General features: G+C 35.9%; 1 protein-coding gene across 2 annotated transcripts in view; it reads right to left on the bottom strand.

The window, feature by feature from the left end:
- Nucleotides 1-20,355, bottom strand: part of ANKRD28 (ankyrin repeat domain 28) — a 114,496-nt gene that overhangs the window by 26,787 nt on the left and 67,354 nt on the right. For both annotated transcript variants that reach the window (XM_032181482.1, XM_032181481.1), the window contains exons 4-11: nucleotides 16,929-16,999; nucleotides 13,799-13,999; nucleotides 12,945-13,032; nucleotides 8,913-9,055; nucleotides 7,368-7,580; nucleotides 1,572-1,650; nucleotides 1,038-1,152; nucleotides 521-603 (exon numbers count right to left, since the gene is read on the bottom strand). In XM_032181482.1, the coding sequence (XP_032037373.1) occupies nucleotides 521-603; nucleotides 1,038-1,152; nucleotides 1,572-1,650; nucleotides 7,368-7,580; nucleotides 8,913-9,055; nucleotides 12,945-13,032; nucleotides 13,799-13,999; nucleotides 16,929-16,999 (993 nt within the window). The remainder of the gene's footprint in view (nucleotides 1-520; nucleotides 604-1,037; nucleotides 1,153-1,571; nucleotides 1,651-7,367; nucleotides 7,581-8,912; nucleotides 9,056-12,944; nucleotides 13,033-13,798; nucleotides 14,000-16,928; nucleotides 17,000-20,355) is intronic.

Here is a 20,355-nt window from a genome sequence, read left to right on the forward strand (position 1 = left end):
ACACCAATCCCCACACCAAGAGCGTGTACTAAAATGTTAGCAGTATCCAGTCTTTTCAGTTTGACTTTTATAAATGGTCAAGCAACTGATACTTTGCTCCAGGCTAGATTTTCATCTAAGTTTGCTCAGTTCATGTAAAAGTCACAGAAATCACTTGCAAGTCTTCTTCATGGATTTCTTTGCCATACTGAATCTTCAGTAAGGGAAATGAAGGATGCTGAAGTCATTAGAGCTTTTGTCCTTGAAGGCCTATTATGGCCTGGGCCAGCATTCCACCTCTTTGGACAACTTGAAACATTTTAGAAGTTATAGACACATTATTTCAATTTGGATACTTCTGTACAAGTTTGCATTCACTTTTTCTATATATTGTCCATTAAAAGCAAAAAAAAAAAAAACAAAAACACTGTCCCCAGCACTCTAAACAATCCTATCTATTACTAAGTTAAGATTTAATTAAAAGCTATTCTGTGGAATAAAAAATGAAGTACAAAGAATAAGATTTTAAAGAGTATCCTACCTGATGAGAGGAGCTTTCTGCAGCAGTCTGAAAATCCACTTAATGCTGCCAAATGGAGAGGAAACATCCCATGTATACCCCGCCTAAGATACACCATAATCAGGTATCACAGTTTCATTACAATTGAAATAAAACAAACACGACTGTGCCAAAGTGATCATGCATGGTTTGTTCACCAAACAATCTAATTTTAACACTGAGCCAACACAAAACCTCACATATTAGACAATTTCTCACAATCTAGGCAGGATGCATTAATTCAGTGCAATAGTTTATTAAAATTTTCAGAGTTTTTGTTTCATATACATTGCTTTACAGAGAAAAATTGATTCTCTTCCTTTTTGTATCAATCGTGATGTACTGTGTAGCTACTTAAAAGCACAGTATAGGATAGTTCACAAAGTATTCCCTATTTCAAGTTAAATACAATATAAAAAAATCATACTACTCTTGTTAGTCTAATAAATACATTTCTACATTCTCTCAACTTGCATTCATGTCAGTAAATGTTACCTACTTTGCAGTGTCAGCACCACTCGTAATCAGAGTGTTGATTAATAGCTCATGGCCATATCTAGCTGCTATGTGCAAAGGAGTATTTCCATTCTTATCTTCACAGTCTATTTCAGCTCCTGCAATAAAAAAGTAATTATTACCTAAGAATACAGAGGCATACAGATACTTCTGTTACAAAAAAACAGTACTGATGTATTTAACAGTACTGATAATTTAAGCAACATTAATTATTGTCCATGAGCGACTGTTCCGGATTTCAATTTTGTAATGCTTTCAGTGCTATTTAGTATTAACAATGAGCAAAACGTATTTTCTTATCTACCAATACAGGACAAACCTTCTGAAACTCTTTCAAACTTTATAGGCAGAGATACCAGACTCCACCATTAACTGAACTACTGCTGGACACTAGATATAAACAAAACCCAACAAACCTTCAATACATCGCTATCAATAGAAAAGAGGAAAATACTTGTAATATAGGAAAGCTGATGACAAAACTACTCCTACCCATTTTTTATTTATTTTTTTTTACCGTTTTGAATGATGGTTTGAGATCTTGAAAATCTACCATGGATTGCTGTCATGTGCAAAGGTGTTTTCCCATCTTTACTCTGAAAAAGAAAAAAACAAGAACAGTGTTTACTTATAACCAGAGTAATCCATCAGAACTGACAAAGGAAAAGGACATACTTCTCTCCCCTCTACTCTCTCCTTTAAATTCTTTCTGGTAAGCTTTTCAAAAGAGCTGCTCTTAATCACTCTTCCAGCTCTGGGTGACAACTCAAGGAAGCCTGTTCACTCACAATTATGCCTTTAGGATAATCACTCTCAAGAGGCTGATGACAGCACACAATGTCAGCAACAAGCCTATGCCCCTCACTCAAGTCTAAAATAACAAAACGCTTCTTTAAATGAAATTTGTTTTTTGAAAAGAAAACAACTTTGTTTTTCATTATTATGCATGTATTTACAATGGATGTTTACACATTGTATTAGAAGACAACACACTAAAAGCTCGCATGTTCCACTAATATTTCTGTAAAGCGATACTTGAAAGTAATTTATCATAAACCACCAGTAATCCTAGGGTAGAGCTATTCGAACATAATAGGCATTATACATTTGAAATGCATACCAAGCCTGCACTTAGTCATTCACCCTGTAAATACACCCTTCAAGTAGGCCAACGATAATGCATAAGAGACTTGCAATTTTTAAACAGCACAATCTAAACACACTTACAGAAACAGGTTTTTTCTGTGATCATTACTTTAGGATGACTTTTTTTTTCCTATACTTTATCATACATAATGGAAAGCTTTACTGCAGAAAAGAGTTCTTACTTTTGTCTGCAAGTGAAAGAGAGGAGGGGCAACATATGATATGAACGTATGTATTGAAATATCACTGATCACTGCTGTGCGAAAGTGTCTTCCTATCTTTACTCTTCCTTTGAAACCAAATGACAAAGCTTCTAAGGATGTGTTACTTAAAATCTGCTATGGATCCTTTCAGATGGACTTGAACATGGATTTTTTAGTAATATCACTGCAAAAAGCAGCGTGCAACACCTAGAACAATTCAATTATGGGAAACATCAAATTCTCAGACCTAGACTGAAAGAAAAATAAAACACTTTATGACAACAGCCACGGCGTCTCCAGATGTCTCAGCTACTTGACAGCAAATAACCCAAAAGGCACATCCACATATAAACAGTAACAGCAAAGAAACATGGAATAATTAATTGAAATCCACTAGAGGAACTGGACGATCATTTTTATTTCAAGAACTTCTGTCACTGAAGGCCTTAAAAAAAAGGCCAAATAAAAACAACATAAACAACAACTTCCCTAAGCAATCACTAACCTCTGATTTATTTATTTTTGCAAAGATAATTTTCTTTTAATGTCTACCTACCTCTATCCAAACATAAATGTAAGAAAAATGACTGTATAAAATAAGCTTAGTTTGAATGAGTGACTAAAAGCTTCTTTGGTAACTAACATTCCAAAACTGAAAGAAGAAAACTTTGAGAACATAAGGAAATAAATTAGTCAAGTCAACAAGAGACAGAACAATTTTAGGTGGTGCTAATACTGTAATTTTTACAGAAGGTGCTAAAACTGTTTCTCAAAGGAAGGCTAATAAGAAGATGGAACAGAAAAAAAAAAAACAAAAAACAAACAGCTCCAAGTCTCACTAACAAAGTACCTCACAGGGACATTAAATATAATCTAATATGACAGTATCAGAAACTAAGTAGTGTGGTGATCGAGCAAGTTGTCAAAAGACAACATAAGAACAGCAAAATAAGCAACAAAATAATTTTCCAGTTCAAAGGAAAAAACACCGTATAATCAATAATGTATTTTTAGATTCACTCTGCTCCAATTTACTTTAAAATGTAACTCAGATTTGTAAGATGATGGATTTCATTATCCACAGTGTCTCTCTCCAGTCCAATAGTCTTTCTTTCTTTGCAACTCAGAAATAGTACAATATGCAATTGTCTATCAACATATAAACATAGAAAAGGTATAAAATTAAATTAAGGTGATGATTTCCGTGTTGAATATGAACTTCTAGGTATAAGATGGTATTTAGAATTCCCTTCTTGGACATTGCCACTGGGGAAGGATATACAGGATCAGAACAAGGAATCAAATTTCTTAGTTAATGAGATAGTAAGGCTCATTGTATTGGGTAAAATCTTTCTAACCATTTCCTTATATGCCAGGAGGTTGGGCTTCATAAGCAAGGAGGTTCTCTTCAAAACTTTTGCTTCAGTCTCCTTTTTTTCCTGCCCTCAAGGTCTTACATTTAAATATTAAGTTAAATATAGCTGCCTGATCTTACAAGATTGGATATTACATGACTAAATAGGTACGGGCTAATGATTACTTTTAATTCTATTCACTGAAACTCAGTTATGTGTGGGTAACAGGAAAGAAGTCGCTCTATCACTAGAGAAAACATATGCACAAAATACTTAAGATCATAAAAAAATGCTAAGAACAGTAATTTCTATTAGACTGAAACAGTGAACACACAGCACAAGGTATTCTGTGAAGTGAGTACTCAGATATTAACTACACTTTGGCTACCGAGCTTTACTGAGGTCTCAAAATGAAATCTCCCTCTAGCAACAATTCCTACATTCTAGTATCAGAAATGGAAATAAAATACTTCTATTTAGGACATTGAATTTTCAAGCACCCAGGGGTCCATAAAATAATGAATACCAGCCCATTTCAATGTGTTCTTCCTTGCATGGAAATCCCAAACGGTGAGGAAAGAGTGCTGCAACAATGAGCGGTACCTAACAGGTCTTCTACACGAGCATACGGGTACTGACAAAGCACAATAACAATTATGAAATGATGCCCTCCCTCTACAGAGGTGATAAAAAGCAATTATATGAACTAATGTATGAAATACTTTGAACATCATCCACAGTATCTGGAAACTGAACAAGTTTGCTTTCAATAAATACTTAGTAAAATCCTCTAAGAGCATCCTGTTTTAACTGTACAAATGATTATTAGCCACAGAATGAATTCTGATTTAGTTTTCCTCTACTATTTTTTTAGGGATTATTCTTTTGATTAACTCCAAGATTTATCTTTACAGGCCTTTCCAGGGAAGCAGATGTTGACTTGGGAATTATTTTCTTTTGCCTCAGTACTTGCACTTCTCAGCTTTGCAATTCGTAAGTATTCATATACAAAGCAAGGCTGTTCCACCTTCAGGCCTAGATTCACAGACCAAAATCAGTCACATAGATAGAAATCCACAGAAATGTTATTAACAGAATTACAGTGGAGACACATGGTGGTGCACAAACATGGGACAAATTATATTTTTCAGCTATAACCACTTGAAACCTCCACACAACCCTACTTGTTTTATTTTGCACTTCGTAGTTTTGTTACTTAGTAAATCAACATGTTGTAAATACAGCCACATATATCTAAAGCTGGCGAGGGATTGGACACTTCTTCCAAGCACCGAGTATTAAGATGAAGGCAAATGGCCTCAAGTTGCATGAGGGGAGGTTTAGGTTGGATATTAGGAGAAATTTCTTTTCAGAAAGAGTTGTGCAGCATTGGAACAGGCTGCCCAGGGAAGTGGTTGAGTCACCATTCCTGGAGGTCTTCAAGAAACCTTTAAATTTAGAACTTAGTGGTGGGTTAGTGGTAGACTTCAGTACTAGGTTTAAGGTTGGACTAGGTGATCTTAGAGGTCTTTTCCAACCTGAATGATTCCGTGATAGCGCCTAACCCTTTCCAGTATAAAGGCTTTTTCTTCTGAAACACAAAACTTCAGAAGCCAAATCTATATCAAGCTCCTAGGAGACTTCAACTGAAGTTCTCAGCTCTCTGATACACTTCAGGCCACAGTTTCTAGCCATCAGGTTTAAAAAATACATATATTCTCTTGTATCAGAGTATGCTTTTAAAAGAAAGCCTGGGTTCACCCGAGTGAAAACTTATGATCATCCATTTATTATTGATTAGAGGAACTATCAAATCTATGCTTTGGATCCAATAACTTGAAACTGAGTGGGAAGGAAGGCAACAATACATCTCTCTGATGCCAATACATCTTTTGTTACTTCCAAACAACTATTCACCCACATTGCAAGCTTCAAAGAATTAGGAGCGTTGCCAGTCAATTCGAAGATACTAGCTGTTCTTTGCACAGTTCCTGAGGTTATTTAGTATTACAACTGACTGAATGTAGGCAATACCTACAGCGTATACCATAACAAAGATTCATATTTAAAGTTCAAGCATAAAGATTACTATAATCTTTAGCAGTGTTTAATTATCCTAACCGAATGTTGGAGATTTTTCATTTTCATTCCTAACCTATCATTAAGGTGTATTTGAAAATGAATAGCCAAAAAAAAAAAAAAAAAAAACTTTGCTTACAGCACATTTTTCTGAAACGAACTCCTCCCCATTTTTTTCTTCTACATCAGATGTACAAAGCCATGAGCCCTTGCAAACCAGTGTATAGGGAAACAGTAATTCTTTACTTAGCAATATTGATCCTTCTTTTGTTTTCTTCCTATTTGTGGATGCAACATATGTACATAATCATTATTATATTTAACATTTTGGGATTCTTTTCATGACAGAACATACATTATTGAGAAATCTGGTTTCAAGGATGGAGGACAGAAGACAGCTCTGTAACGCTAAACCCTCAGTCATATCCAGTCTGGGACATCAGTAGAGCAGAAAGCTGGCAACAAGAATAAATGAACTGTGACCTGCAGATTTTATGACTAATTGGCTGTAAACCCTATAGCGTACCTCTTTACATCTCAAAGGCACTTCAGTGATGCATTTTTCCACAACTAATTTTAAGCACATTTTCATTAAAGGAGCTCCACATTTAAATAAATGTAAAGGTGAGCTCTAACATACATCTAAGATTTTTGCAAATATAATAAACGATTTTTAAATTACTCCCAAATTTTCAGTGGGCTATGTATTTTGTAGAAACAGTAGACAAATAATCGTATTTTAGAATTTGCAGAAAATTAGTGTGAAGTTCTAACAGGAAAGTTAACCACGCACAAAAAAAAGATTTTAAACAATTTTAAAACTGTTCCACTATTCACCTCTGACTCAAATAGTACTGAAATTGATATAACTATTAACACACACAAAAAAAAGAAACGAGTATAGATACTTCTCTTCCTACCACAGGTGAGCAGTGGTACAGGCAATTAGATACACTGTACTTTTGGACTCTTCCTTTCACATACTTATTTCCCACTTCCCCCAGCCTGATACTGAATACTTCTGAACACAATTAAGCTTTTATTACTAAAGCCAAAATTAGCTTCACACGAAAGAAAGGAGATCTCATCTCTCTCAAGGGTCTATTTTACCCTTCATACAACTGCTCCAGCCACTGGCCTGTTCAGACACGTTTCTTTGAAAAATCTTTGATTTCTTTTATGCTTTTTGTTTATAAGAAAATTATGCTCTTCTGCATTACGATTTGCTCTTACTCATATAGACAGACTCGGGAAAACAAGATTACAGGGACTTCTGATATTTAAACATAATAAAGTTTGACCAGATACTATTGTCATCTTTTCCTTCTGGGCTTCTTACTACATCCCATAGATTTAAGATTTAGACCAACTTCTTTGAAGCAATCTTATTTTTTCTATAATACTTTTCACAGAAGGACTCAAACAATTAGTAAGAGCTTCTACACATTGCCCCAACAGCTTTGAGAAGTCACCTTTGATAAAGCTATACTGCATCTATAAGAGCAAATGGATGACTTTGGATTCACCTACCTTCATATTTACATCTGCTCCGTTGCAGACCAAAAGTTCTAGACACAATGCTCCATGTGTCGACGCAGCAGCAAAGTGCAAAGGTGTAAAACCTTTCTCATTCATTTGATTCACATTAGCACCGCAGTCTATGAGTTCATTCACTACAACATCTTGTCCGTTGTAGCAAGCCACATGGAGTGGAGTATTTCCATAGGCATTTGGTTCATTCATCTGTCAACAACAACAACAAAAAAACAGTTAATAAGCAAAAACCTGTCTGACTGCAGTGTTTAATTACCACAAAGAAAATTTGGTGTCATGAGACAACTTCATTCTGTTTTTGAATTCTTCAAAGCCAGAAATTAAGAGCAAGGTCTGGACGTACTGCTTCGTCTGAGAAGGGGAAGGGTATAACTGTTTCTCAACAGAGCCAACCTCCTCCAATTGTGTCTATGCCAGTTTCCTGTATGCAGTATGCAACTGGATACACACAAAGCACGTCAGCAGTGACAATTTGTACAGACATTACAGACTAGCAGCTTAAGCACCTAAGGAATCTCTATCATTTCTCAACAGCACGTGCAGGTTTCTGTTAAAAACAGGTGTCAAAAGGACGGAGAATCTCCCCAAAATAAGTTTTAGGCATTTAAATCTAGAACTCCTAGATGCAGACACACACACACGCACGCAGGCTAACTTCTTAATGATATTCAGAACCTGAGGATAACAGGAACTTTGGTTATGAACTACTTCTAAAATGCAAACACACATGCTTCGCTAATGAACTATAATATAAATGCTACTGTTGAAGTATCCAAAACAGAAAACATCCGATCTGATCTCTAAACCAAACAAGACTGAAGTACCTACTTTTTGTAAGTCAGGGAAGGGAAGGGGGAGAAATCAAATTTGTTGTGCACGATGGGATACTGAATTCTGATCTACTTCTCAAGATAAAACTTGGGCAGCATTCTGCAATCTTGCAAAGGTAAAATATGATGCAAAATGTACCTTTCTTACATGGTTTCACAGTTTTCTGTTAACATACTTCCTATATGCAGGTACTGTACTGCCTCTTAATTTATTTTGCATTTCTACATTAATATGGCCTTCCTCAATCTAGTATTAAAGTTTCTGACAATCCATAACATTTCTCAAAGTATATGTGGTGTAAGAAATTCAGTAACATCTATATTTTACAAAGAACTGAGGCAAAAGAGTTCAATTTCCTGCAGTTCAAAAGGGATATGTGTGGCAAGGCTGGGAACGGAATTCCTATTTCCTGAGTTCCAGTCTAAGAGTCAGAAATACCAAGTGAACAAAAATAGTATTAAACACAAATTTCTTTTCAAACAATTCTGCAAAAACTGCAAAGCTCTAAAGCTACCTGGAGAAATGAAATTTTGTAACAAAAAAAGCACAACTATAAAAAAAACAAAGCACGTGAAGATTGTCAAAAATACTTTCACTATTTTCACCATTTCATAAACACACACAGTGGACTACAATACTAATAAGAGCATTTCAAACAACAACAAAAGTATCACTTTTATTCTTCCTTACATCAACTCCAAGGTCGAGAAGGTATTTGACAACAGTGATCATCCCACTAGATGCTGCAGCATGTAAGGGTGTATATGATTTCTTGTCTTTGCACGTTACTTCAGCTCCATGGGCCACGAGTAATTTCACAACTTCAATATGTCCTAAAAGAATAAAGACAAAACAAAAAAAAAAAGCAGCTGTATTTTATATTCCTCAGAACAGATTTACAAATGGAATAATTGTACAATTATTGTAATACGAACTAAACTTTATTCATTTGGACCTAATCTGGAAAGTAAGGAGTTGTTCTCTAATTTTTTCATGAACTATAAAAGCCACATACATTATTCATCTCCAGAGGAGGGTATTTCAACATAATGCCCCCCGGTAATCACACTTTTGCAAGGCACAGTCGAGCTCTTTCCTTGACCACGTCTCCTGGCTCCAGTTTCAGTTTTCTTGCCACTGTGCCGCTGTGCTCCAAGAGAGAAGCTATGAAAAGGAGGTAGCCAAAAATCTGTCCTTCTCACTCAGTTAATTGAATTGCCAAACAAATCTATCATTGAAAACACAAAAACGTATGCCACGTAGACAATCATGACAAAGTCTGCAGAATAGAAGAGAGGACACTCAATGCAAATAGGCTGATAGATTTAGTGCTTTACCTGAATCATAAAGAAGTAGGATTTTTTGTTTTACCTTTCAAGTGAAACCCTTATCTCAGCTTTAAAAAAAATGTGGGGGAGAGGGGAAGGAGAGGAACACTGAATACTCATGGTTATCCAGTCAGACATTTAAGTACCATGCATCAAATCCAGCCCTCAGTTTAAGTGCTTCATAAACAAAGGGGGGCTGTTTTTTCAACGATTAAAGTGATGTGCAGAAGTTTGGAAAGGAAATATTTACCCGAAGGAATACCAAGATGTTTTAATAAACTTTCAGTCACCACAGTACTGCATGGCCCCAAAATACACAAAGACCCTCACCTAGCTCTATAGATCAGAAGCACACTGAGCTAACCAGGGCAATGGGAGGTGCTGCAGCATTTCATTCTATGATTTCTGCATTACTTCAGTAGAAAAGACCGAGAAAGAGAAAGTTAAACATGATACTCATCGTATTACCCAAACATAGTGGAGACAAGAATGGAAACAAGCCCTGCATGACAGACAGCAGTACACGAGATATTGAAAGTGGTGAAAGAAAGAGAAATACTGAACAGAGCAGTGGCACAGAACTTTAAAGTGAAGGGAAAAAAAACAAAACAAAAATCCCTGACCTGCATTTAAACGCAAACAGCGATCAGTGGAAGACACACAGGAGAGCGAGACACTTCAAGTAGGAAGCGCTCAGGAGCCATTCCCACACGCTGACAAGGCAGCGCTAACACTCACGATCCCAAGTCCATTTTGGTTGCAGCATTACAGCTGGACAGCAAAGGAGCCATGTGAAAAGCAGGAAGGAAGGGAAACAATGGATGTAACCCTACACAGTTATTTATAGGAGAATGACGAAGAGCCTAATTTCTTTTTTACTCTACGGTCTATTTTATCCAGTGGAAAAGCTTTAAGGCTTTCTTCTAACAACTGGAGCAATGTAAAATGGCTGGAAATTGTGAGGGAGAGATATCAGGATTTCTTTTGCTTGTTTGAACTCCTCTAGGAGTTCTTTTTTCCTACTCTATTGTGTGCAAGTATTTCTAGGATGACAGACATCAGATAAATGACATTTTTCCCACTCTGTTCATTAAGAGAATTTCCTACTAATAGCCTATGAAATAGCACTCATTAAAAATGGAATAAATGTAGCTCATCTGAAAAATAGAGGATTTTTTTTTCCATCCTGGTGAGCACAAGCCAGAAAATGTCTATCTGATGTTTGTCAAATCCCTGCCATCTCATGCATTTACTTGCATTCAACAAAAATTTTGCAAACAGTCACCTTAAAGTGATTGAACAGCCTGTCAAAGAAATTTCTCTAAATAATTATGAAATACTAATACAAAATATTCCAAAGAATTTTGGATCAATAATGAAGGCTGTTCTCCAACTTCTCTGTTTAACTGGTATCAGTACTTGAAGTACAATTCCAGGGGCATTCAAAAAATAACTTCAGAGTATTAATGCTGTCACAGTCTCTTCAAAATTTACTAGCATCTTCAAATCTTTTCTTCTGAAGACATCTCAGCACCGTCCTATTGTTCTTTTCAGCATTTCGCAGCCTTATTTTTCATTCCTATCAGATTATTTCAGACCTATACTGGCAGGGACATAGGACTAATTTGAAATTGGCCCAAAACTACAGAAATCTGCAAAGACAATAGTTAATAATTCTGCTTTTGAATAAATCCAGGCATTTGTGAGATGATCACTTTTATGTGAAGCCTAAATCTGTATGTGAATGCTTCTTTTTTCATTTGTAAAGACTAGAATTTTTAGTCCTTGGACCAAAGCATATTTCATACAATGAACAATTCATTGTCAATCCCCCGAAGCTCAGCGTAAGGTTTTTCATCAAACGGTATTTAAATAGGGTAAGTTAACACACACATACATGCTGCTCTTTTGCTTTGCTCAGTAGCTGATTTTAAAACTTTATTTCCATGTTTAAGTTATTGCTTCCATTTCCTTTTTCATGGTGAGACTGGGAAAGCAGGTGTAAGATACTCGATGTCACTACTTTTTGAATAACAGATGAGAAATGTGTTTAATTAGCAACTTCAAATCTATTGTTAACAACTGCTCCTCTCCCCTCCCGTACACATTACAAAGCATTATGCGTATTTATGAGTGTCTAATTTCTAATGATGAACATGAATATCAAACTGCATATTCAGGGACATTTTGCCTAAGATCAGACTGCCAAGGCAGAATTACCCTAGCCTTACAGATGTCTACATAATCTCCCAGTTTATGCCATATTTTTTGTTTGTTTGATATCAGATAGAATAAAAATTGTTCATTTTACTCAGAGAAGGGGTAGTAGAGGAATTAATCTCCTTGTACATTAATTTAAATAGAAGACACTCCTTTGTAAACCACAGTTCAAGGTTTTCACTGAGATGTTAGTTTCAAGTGCTATTTTTATCTTAGACTAACTGAAAAACAAACAAACAAAAAACCCCACAATGTTCACATTAAATCACCTCTGAAAAAAAAATAATGCTGCAAAGAATAGGACCGTGTTCTCCTGAATGTTCTTCTCTTTAAGTTTCATAAGATGGTAACATGTGCATATAAATACGTATTTTCTAGGGAAATCTAACATTTCATTATATTAAATACAAAGAAAAATGCAAATCATCAGAACATAAAAGGAACAACAAATCACATATGATCACATTTTAGTTCCATATTTCATCTTCAAATTCCCATGTAGATTCACACAAGACTGATGCTACTGCTTTTACTTTTTTCCCTTGGCTGGATAAGGTTATGAAACAATAAGCTAAAATACTGAATAACAAGTAAGACGATGGAATCATCAACTGTTGTCTTCTTGAAACTGGTACTGAAGCTTGGCTGTTCACTGTTCATGTATGGCACATTGCACACATCAAAGAAGAACTTTAGACTTTCTGAAAGTTAGAGGCATAAAATGAACATGTGTTTTGAAGTGTTTTTTGGCTTCTGAACAGGCACAATACATTCTGCAATGACAAATACAATCAGCAGCTGCGTGTGAATTACTTTGAAGCAAGCTGGCATAACCACACTCTGTTTGAGGTGCCTCTTGTAGTAATTGTTTGCTTTTAGTTCAGCACTGCTGCAAAGCATCACCTATGATTAGACTCCTGCTGAGTAAGGAACATAGTTTCCTATTTTTAGATAAAAATTGATTTTTCCTTTTCAAACAAATTCATTTTCCAACCACAAAAACATATTTGCATGGCCATTAGAAGTGTACTATTAATGGTTTTCTGGCAAATTCACAGATAACTTTAACGCTTATCATCTAAGTATTTTTCCCAGAAATATACAAATCCACTAAACATAAGGTTATTTTTATTTTAGCTATCACCATAGTAATCAACTGCAAATATGTACATACCCATATATGCTGCCCAGTGTATAGCTCTTCTGTCTTTCTTGTCAAATGCATTAATATTGGCTCCTCTAGACAACAGCAAGCTGACCATCTGGGAAAAACAGAAAGAAAAGAAATCCTTTATTCACAGTGGAAAAGTCTACTTAAAACTTAGGCAAAGAAAATCATAGGAGAAGACAAAAATGTGTGTGTTTCAAAGAATTTCAATATGTGTGGTTTTGAATATTCCACATTCTTAAAAAATTGGTCATCCACCTTGGCAGCAATAACAAAGTGACTGTAAGGAACAGAAAATTCGACACCAACAAAAAAGATTTATGAATTAAATATGACAAACCTGTGGAATCTTTGAGATCTTCAGGCCAAAGGATGTACTAAAGGCAATCACCAAAAGCAAGCCTACTGCCAACTTCTCTCCAATTACCTACCACAATTACTGTAAAAATTTCTCAAGAATCACTTTTCAGGCTTTGAAAACTAGTAAGTTGGAGCTTGTTGCATGTACTTTCTCCCCTTTCAGTGGCAACAGATTCCATATATTCACTACCTACTGAACAGAAAATTATCTTTTTTTTTCCCATTCTAAATTTATCTACTACTTTAGACTCCAGTTAACTCAAGTAAACTTGCTTATGCCTTTAAAGAGGTGTGGTATAATAATATTCTAACTAAATGGTGTAACACAACCAATCTGTACACAGATCCATGCAAAAGACGAACTGAAATATGAAATAGGGGTTTGGCCTGTGTTTTTTGAAGGGATAGGGAGAAACACAACTTTTACTTGAGAAGATAAAAATTAGAATGTGTTGGACAGAACAATACATAGGAAACAAGCTAAGAAAAATAACTCATACCTCAACATGTCCGCTGAAGGCTGCATGATGCAATGCAGTTCTGCCTGCTCGATCAGACACATTTACATTACTTAGAAGAGGCACCAAAGCCTCAGCACATTTCACAGCTTTGTTTGCAGCTGCTATATGTAGGGGTGTCTGCCAGTTCTTATCACGAGCATTGACATCTGCTGAATGCTTTAACAACACCTGAACAGCATCCTGAAAACATTTAAAAACATGGAAATAAAAAACAAGCCACTTAGTAACGATTTTAAATGCTACATTTTAAATCTAAATATATATTTGCGTATGCATACACCATATATAAAGTCTAATGGAATAAAACCATCTGCAATTTGTTCTTTTGTAAGCATATTCTTGTGGTTTGGTACTTTATCATAAATCCACCCTTGTGAATCCTCTCAAGGACATGAGGAATATACTCCCTACAGGGTTCAACTGCATCAACCATTTCCAGGTCTTTTTTCCGATTCTGCAGACCAGCTGGCAAGTTATTTCATCATCACAACTAATTTACAAAGCTCAATAAATCTCCTCAGGAATTCCTCCACTGCCAAGGATTAGTAAGTTTCTACGAACTTGCAATGCACTTTCATCAATTCGCTAGGCAAAACTTTTGAACTGCCAAAATCTAGAAATGTCAGAGAGACAGATGAACTTATGACATGTACATTTAGAGAACCACAGATAAAACAGAGCAACATCACAAAGAGTTTCAGCATCTGCTGTTGCAAAACTCCTGAAAAAATTTTTCCAAATATTGCACTATATTCCATCTCACAAAGCCAGTATTCATTTCCTTTTGTTAAATGCAAAAGCTATGAAAATTTTATAAGGCAAGATAAACAAGTCCAATTAAAATACGTGCACAAAACTGAAAGATAGAAAAAAAATCACTTATTGGCATTAACATGACAATGAATACTGCATTTTGCATCAACTTTATGACGTTCCCACAATTCACTAATTGCTTTAAGTGACTTCCAACTCAAACACTGAGCACACAAATAAATGGCTGGCACTTTGAACTTAAAATAGATTATGAAAAGTAGTTAATAGAAACTTCAAATCACACTGTGGTACAACAGCTAGGTATTATCCTCAGCCATGAGCAGAATGCTAAATAATACTGGATTCTATTAAGTGCAATAAATTATGTCAAGAAACTGAAATTTCTTCTATTTTAATAAAAAAGAAAATAGGAACAAATATGAAAGTTAAAATACTGCATCACACACTTGTAATTTAAGTGATAAATGCAACAATTTTTATTTTCTAAGAAAAACTTAAGCAGATTTAATAATTGAAAAATCTAATCAATATTTTGAACTTTTGGCTTTTTTGAACCAAATCTTAAGAAAAAACATAATTGGAACAAAGAAACTTCAGAATAGCTATTAACTCTGCTGCAGAAGAAAGCACCATACTAAAACATATAAGTTGCATAAAAATATCCCATCTTCTACTTCTCTATGGGTACATATTAACATATTTCAAAAACTAGTGAATCTGTTCAGATTCCCCCAGCGAAGTAGGCTGTAGTATGTAGACTAGAGTATGCAAATATTAAGGTCTGGAGCCTGACAGTCTTGACATGGAGTTGCTTGAACTCATGCAGCTGACAGCAAAATCCATAACAGCAGCTATTTTGCATCATTCAGCGTCTTTATTTGACTGCAAGTGCCCTTGCTTCAAGGGTAAGACCGCATGTTTTACTGAAATCACTATCAGGGTTTTTGTCATTACAGCTTTTTTCATTTAATGCCTTAAAACCACGTACAACTGTCAGCTGCAAACCAGTGCCTACGCGTATCAACCACCTCTCCATTTGTGCGGTCTCCAATGACGTGCCATGTTTATAAATAGAAAATTCCAAGAAGAGCATACCCCTGCTATTAGGCTAAATGGTCTGATTGGTTTACTTGCGTTGTTTGCACCTTTGGTTAGTATTTTGTTTAAAATATTCCACATTAAAAAAAAAAAGGTCACATTTCTTGAAGTTATCATTTAGGTCCAGTTTGACTGCAGCCCTCCTCTCTACAAGCTTCACTGATTTCATGAGTTTTGTTGTCCCTCTGAGGGACGCAGTATTGGGTACTTCAGCTCCTTTGGGAGCTGACTGAAGCCTAAAAAAAACTCAAAAAGAACAAACTGCATCTGTGAATAAGGCTCCCTTGATTTTCAAACACGGTTTTGAGTAACACCATCTCCATATAACTTAGCTATTAATGATAGTGACAAAAGAATATAATTTACCCAGGGAATTCTAGAGCAAAAACTGAAACAAGGGCTGTTTAGATAGTTTGTGGATCGAATACTTGAAGCTCGGTGCTTGCCAGAACCAAACTATTCAATTCCATCTTCTCAAACAATCACGTGCACAGAATTTTAAAGAGCACACACCCCTCAAACCAAAACACCTTTTCTTATGAGACGTACTGAAGTGAGCATCAGCCTGACTCAAGATCTCAAAGGAGATAATTTTGCATAAACTCTTCCACATAACAAGCACAGCATTTCTCTGTTTTGATCTTCTACATACATTTAAATTTTTATAAGAACATCAACAACAGAGGAACAATAACAAATTCACTCTTAAATCACTACATTCTCGTAACTGTGTTACTGGTAGACTTCAAAACCTTTATAAATATTTCATTTATAAGTTTTAAAGTGGTTTTCAATACTATCATTACTCATTAGGGTTGGGATTTGTTTTGTTTGTTTCTTTCTTAAGACATGAAAAAAAAGGCACATTGTGCTGCAGATTCCATATTAAATCCTATTTCATCTCTAGTTCCCTTATGCTGAACCATTCTGGTTACCATAAAAAAAAAAAAAGGTACAGCGGAGTTAAGAACATCGCATGCAGAATCTTCTCTGCTAGGGAGATGGCATTTAAGTAAAGAGCAAAGCTGAAATCTGCAAGTTTATTGTTTTCCTCCTTTCTTCCTACACAGACATATGATAAATATATATGTACTGTCAATATGTTAAACAAAGTGTTTCAAGTGTTCTGCAATTCCAACCATTTGGAGGAGTTTTACTCTGTAAAAAGCTGAACAAAGAACAGAAGGTACTTTAAGATGTCTTATCTTAATACAAAGCAGTCAAAAAAAAAGCATACCTCACTACAAGATGCCACAGCTCTGTGTAAAGGAGTCAACCATTTGCTGTCTTTGGCATTAACTCTAGCTCCTGTAACAAAAAATATGAAAACAACAGAAATTAACAATGTGTTTATTATAAAGAGTTAAATATTCTCATGTACAGGGAGAGAATTGTTGGAAAATGCTTATTTTAGGCTTACAGCACAACACCCAAAAAATAAGTCTTTACTCCAGCTGAAGTCCACTCTTTGAGAAAATTCTTTTTAACACTCCATCTATAATACCCTTCCATCAAAATGTACTCATCTTTTTACACCAGGTAATCCTCTATAATCTTTTGTATTTCTAAAGGTACATAAAAGACTGTTGGGATAGAAAGACAGATTCCTCGCCTTCATTCAGCAACAAAAATCTCACACTTTCCCAATGTAGATGAAATTCTCCTTTAAAAAAGAGAGAGGCTACAACTATTCCCTCACCCTCCAGTTTCCTTGCCATTGGATAGTCTACTGTCCAGGTGTGGGATGATGTAGGACAGTAGGTAGGTAGAATAACGCTTCCTCTTCTACTGGGGGTTTGGGAATGCATCTTCTCCACTCCACCAGGGCCCCTAGCCCACTGCAGGACCGCCCTGCCTGAGCTAGACTGTAACAACCACACCTCTCTAATCCTAAAAGCATGCCCAAGAAAGAGCTGTCCTACACAGGAACAGAGGTTGCACAAACATCTGTAAGAGACAAATCTGGTTTGGGATTTTTTTTGTAATAATAAAAGGAAAGAAGGGTAGGGGACTTTTCCTGAAGGAAGCAGCTTAACTACTTACTGCAAGAAGCTTAATCGTTTAATTTTTAAATGATGTGTGTATATGCATTTATATTTCTATGTGTACATATATATACACGTACCCAAAGCCTTACACATTTCTTAATACCTTGTGTGGAAATTTAGCCATCTGTATTTGGAAACAGATGATCTTACAGAGGCATGAGAATTTAAACTCAATGTTTGCAAATACAATTTGGAAATATTCTTAAAAATAATTCATAGAGTAATGGATGATACCCTACAGTAACATTAATGCTATCTGGTCAGAGACTATTAATTTCTCAAGCTAGCCATATTAGTACTATTTCAGAACCAACTTTAATTTTTTCTATACAAGTAATAAATAAATAAATAAATAAAGAAGGGTGAAAGATCTGTAAGGCACAAAGCATCAAACAAGCTACTGGTCAGGATACTGGTAAGGATACTCAGCTTAGAAACGGGATATTTTGGTCCAAGTCTGCCTGAGCTGCACCAACAGCGAAATCCTTCCCAGTTATCTGAACAACCCGACCAAGGAACTTAACTGTCCATACAAACTGATGACTGCATGTACTACGCAACACAAAGATATGAAGTCAGTTCTGTAAGTTTGTTTTTTGTGGTCAATCCTTCCCCTTCTGACTTAAGAACACACCAAAGCAGGTGATTTTGGAACCAAACTCCCACTTTGACCCTAGGTCTTCCTCCAAGTACATGACAGAGCCTGAGGTCTCTAATTATTGGTTACAATTTCAAGGACTTTTTTCCTTCCTTGTCTAAATTTCAGAAGCTTTATAGGTCTCTCCAAGTTCTAAAGCTTTTGGAAAATAAGTCTGAAGGAACGGAGAAGAAGTCTAACTCCACTCAAGAAAAATATATTCTAACAAAAGTTTAAGAGACTTAATCTTAGCATAAACATCTACTTTTGTCAACCATCAAAAGGACTTACTGTAGTGCATCATGTCATGTAGCATAATGCAATAGACTATCTCTAATTCTGCATAGAGCCCAAGTGAAAAATAATTTGATGGCTATAAATGTCAGCAGAATTTTCTTAGGATTTTTGGTAATCTTTCCCAAAAGACGACCTGAATAATCAGTAAATGAGAATATAATCAATGGATGACATATCAGACAGAAGTCTTTAATTCTTCTGACCGTCTTCCAGGTTATTTTTAGCCACTTCTTGGTTTTAGCACATCAGACAAAACAACGAGCCCAAATGATGCACCAAGCTCCACCTAACTTCACACCTACAGCCAACAACCAAGGAAGGAGGACTTTCGAAGTCTAATTGCTTTCTGCTTCTAACTTTAGGATACAAACGTCTTTGAAGTGTTTTAACACAAAGTATGATACACAGTAAGAATGAAGGGAGTTACTAATCACCATTCTGATTTTCCTCTGGAAAATGCATTCTCAGGGTCTGAGGTCAAGTCAGATCCACCCAAGCGATCAAGCCTGAGCTAGGAGGAGCCCCACACCCAGCACGATCCCACTGCAAGGAAGTGGCACTTACTTAATTTCCATGAGAACGTGCTGAGGCTCCATGATGTGTTTATGGGCTCAGCCAAGTCGCTCACCGATATTTTTGGTAGGTTAACAGTCTAAAAAGCCCATCAGAAGAGGGCAGGAATAAATACAAAAAGATGCCACATAAAAGCTTTTATCAGTGGTAAGTTGACCAAACTAGCTAGGACTAAAGGAAGAGAATCCCAAAAGGTGGATTTGTTTCTGGTAGGAAAGAAAACCAGAGGTAGTTAAAGAAGCATCTAAGGAAATTTTAAGTGATGTTTAAAAGTGACATGGCCCCTCAGAAGAACAAAACACAAAACAGTAATGGCCCTGCCCCATAAGTGATCTTTCACCTAAAATAAGCCTAAACATAAGTCTAGGACATCCTATATTCATCAAAGAAATGTAATAACTCAACACTAAACCAAGTTATCTTTTCAAATGCATAAAAAATTGTAGATTCTCTGACAATGGAAGAACAAAGCTCACTTCTGACAAAAGACATGTCTCTTTGATGCACTCATCTAAGAAAAAGCAACCGAGTTTGCTTCTTCACAACAAAAAAACCCATGGGCTCCAAACCCATTGGATTGAAAGGCAAAGTTAAAATAATTAAAACAGGTGTACTATCAAAAAAAACCAACCACGTTTGTATGCACTATTAACGTAGGAATACTATGGGAATCAGGAGAGATGTAGCTCTTCCTACATTAAATAAAATAGGATTTAAAATCAACATCAAGAGATGTTCCCCCTTAAATTTCTCCAAGATGACATGCTGCCAAGAATGATTTACATTTCATAAAACAGCCTCTCCAAACAACCTTGCAGCTAGTCCCCTCTCTAGGCTGTTTTTACTTCTTCCAGCATGATTTTGAGAAAATGCTTCAGTTCCCCCTTCAGATGAGCATCTGAAAGAGATGAGACAGAAAGCTCCCTGAAACCTAAACGTACCCATACCCACAGGGACAAAGTTCGCATCCTTTATACTTTGACGTAAAGCTCTACTGCAGATCACTGCAAATAAATGTTAGAAAATACATTACACCTTTACTCAATTGCCTTTTGTTAAAGATGATTTGAACGCGTGCATGCATATAAATTACTGGGCTGTGTTATCTC

The sequence above is a fragment of the Aythya fuligula genome, chromosome 2 (assembly GCF_009819795.1).
Source record: "Aythya fuligula isolate bAytFul2 chromosome 2, bAytFul2.pri, whole genome shotgun sequence".
In the NCBI taxonomy this organism is placed as follows: domain Eukaryota; kingdom Metazoa; phylum Chordata; class Aves; order Anseriformes; family Anatidae; genus Aythya; species Aythya fuligula.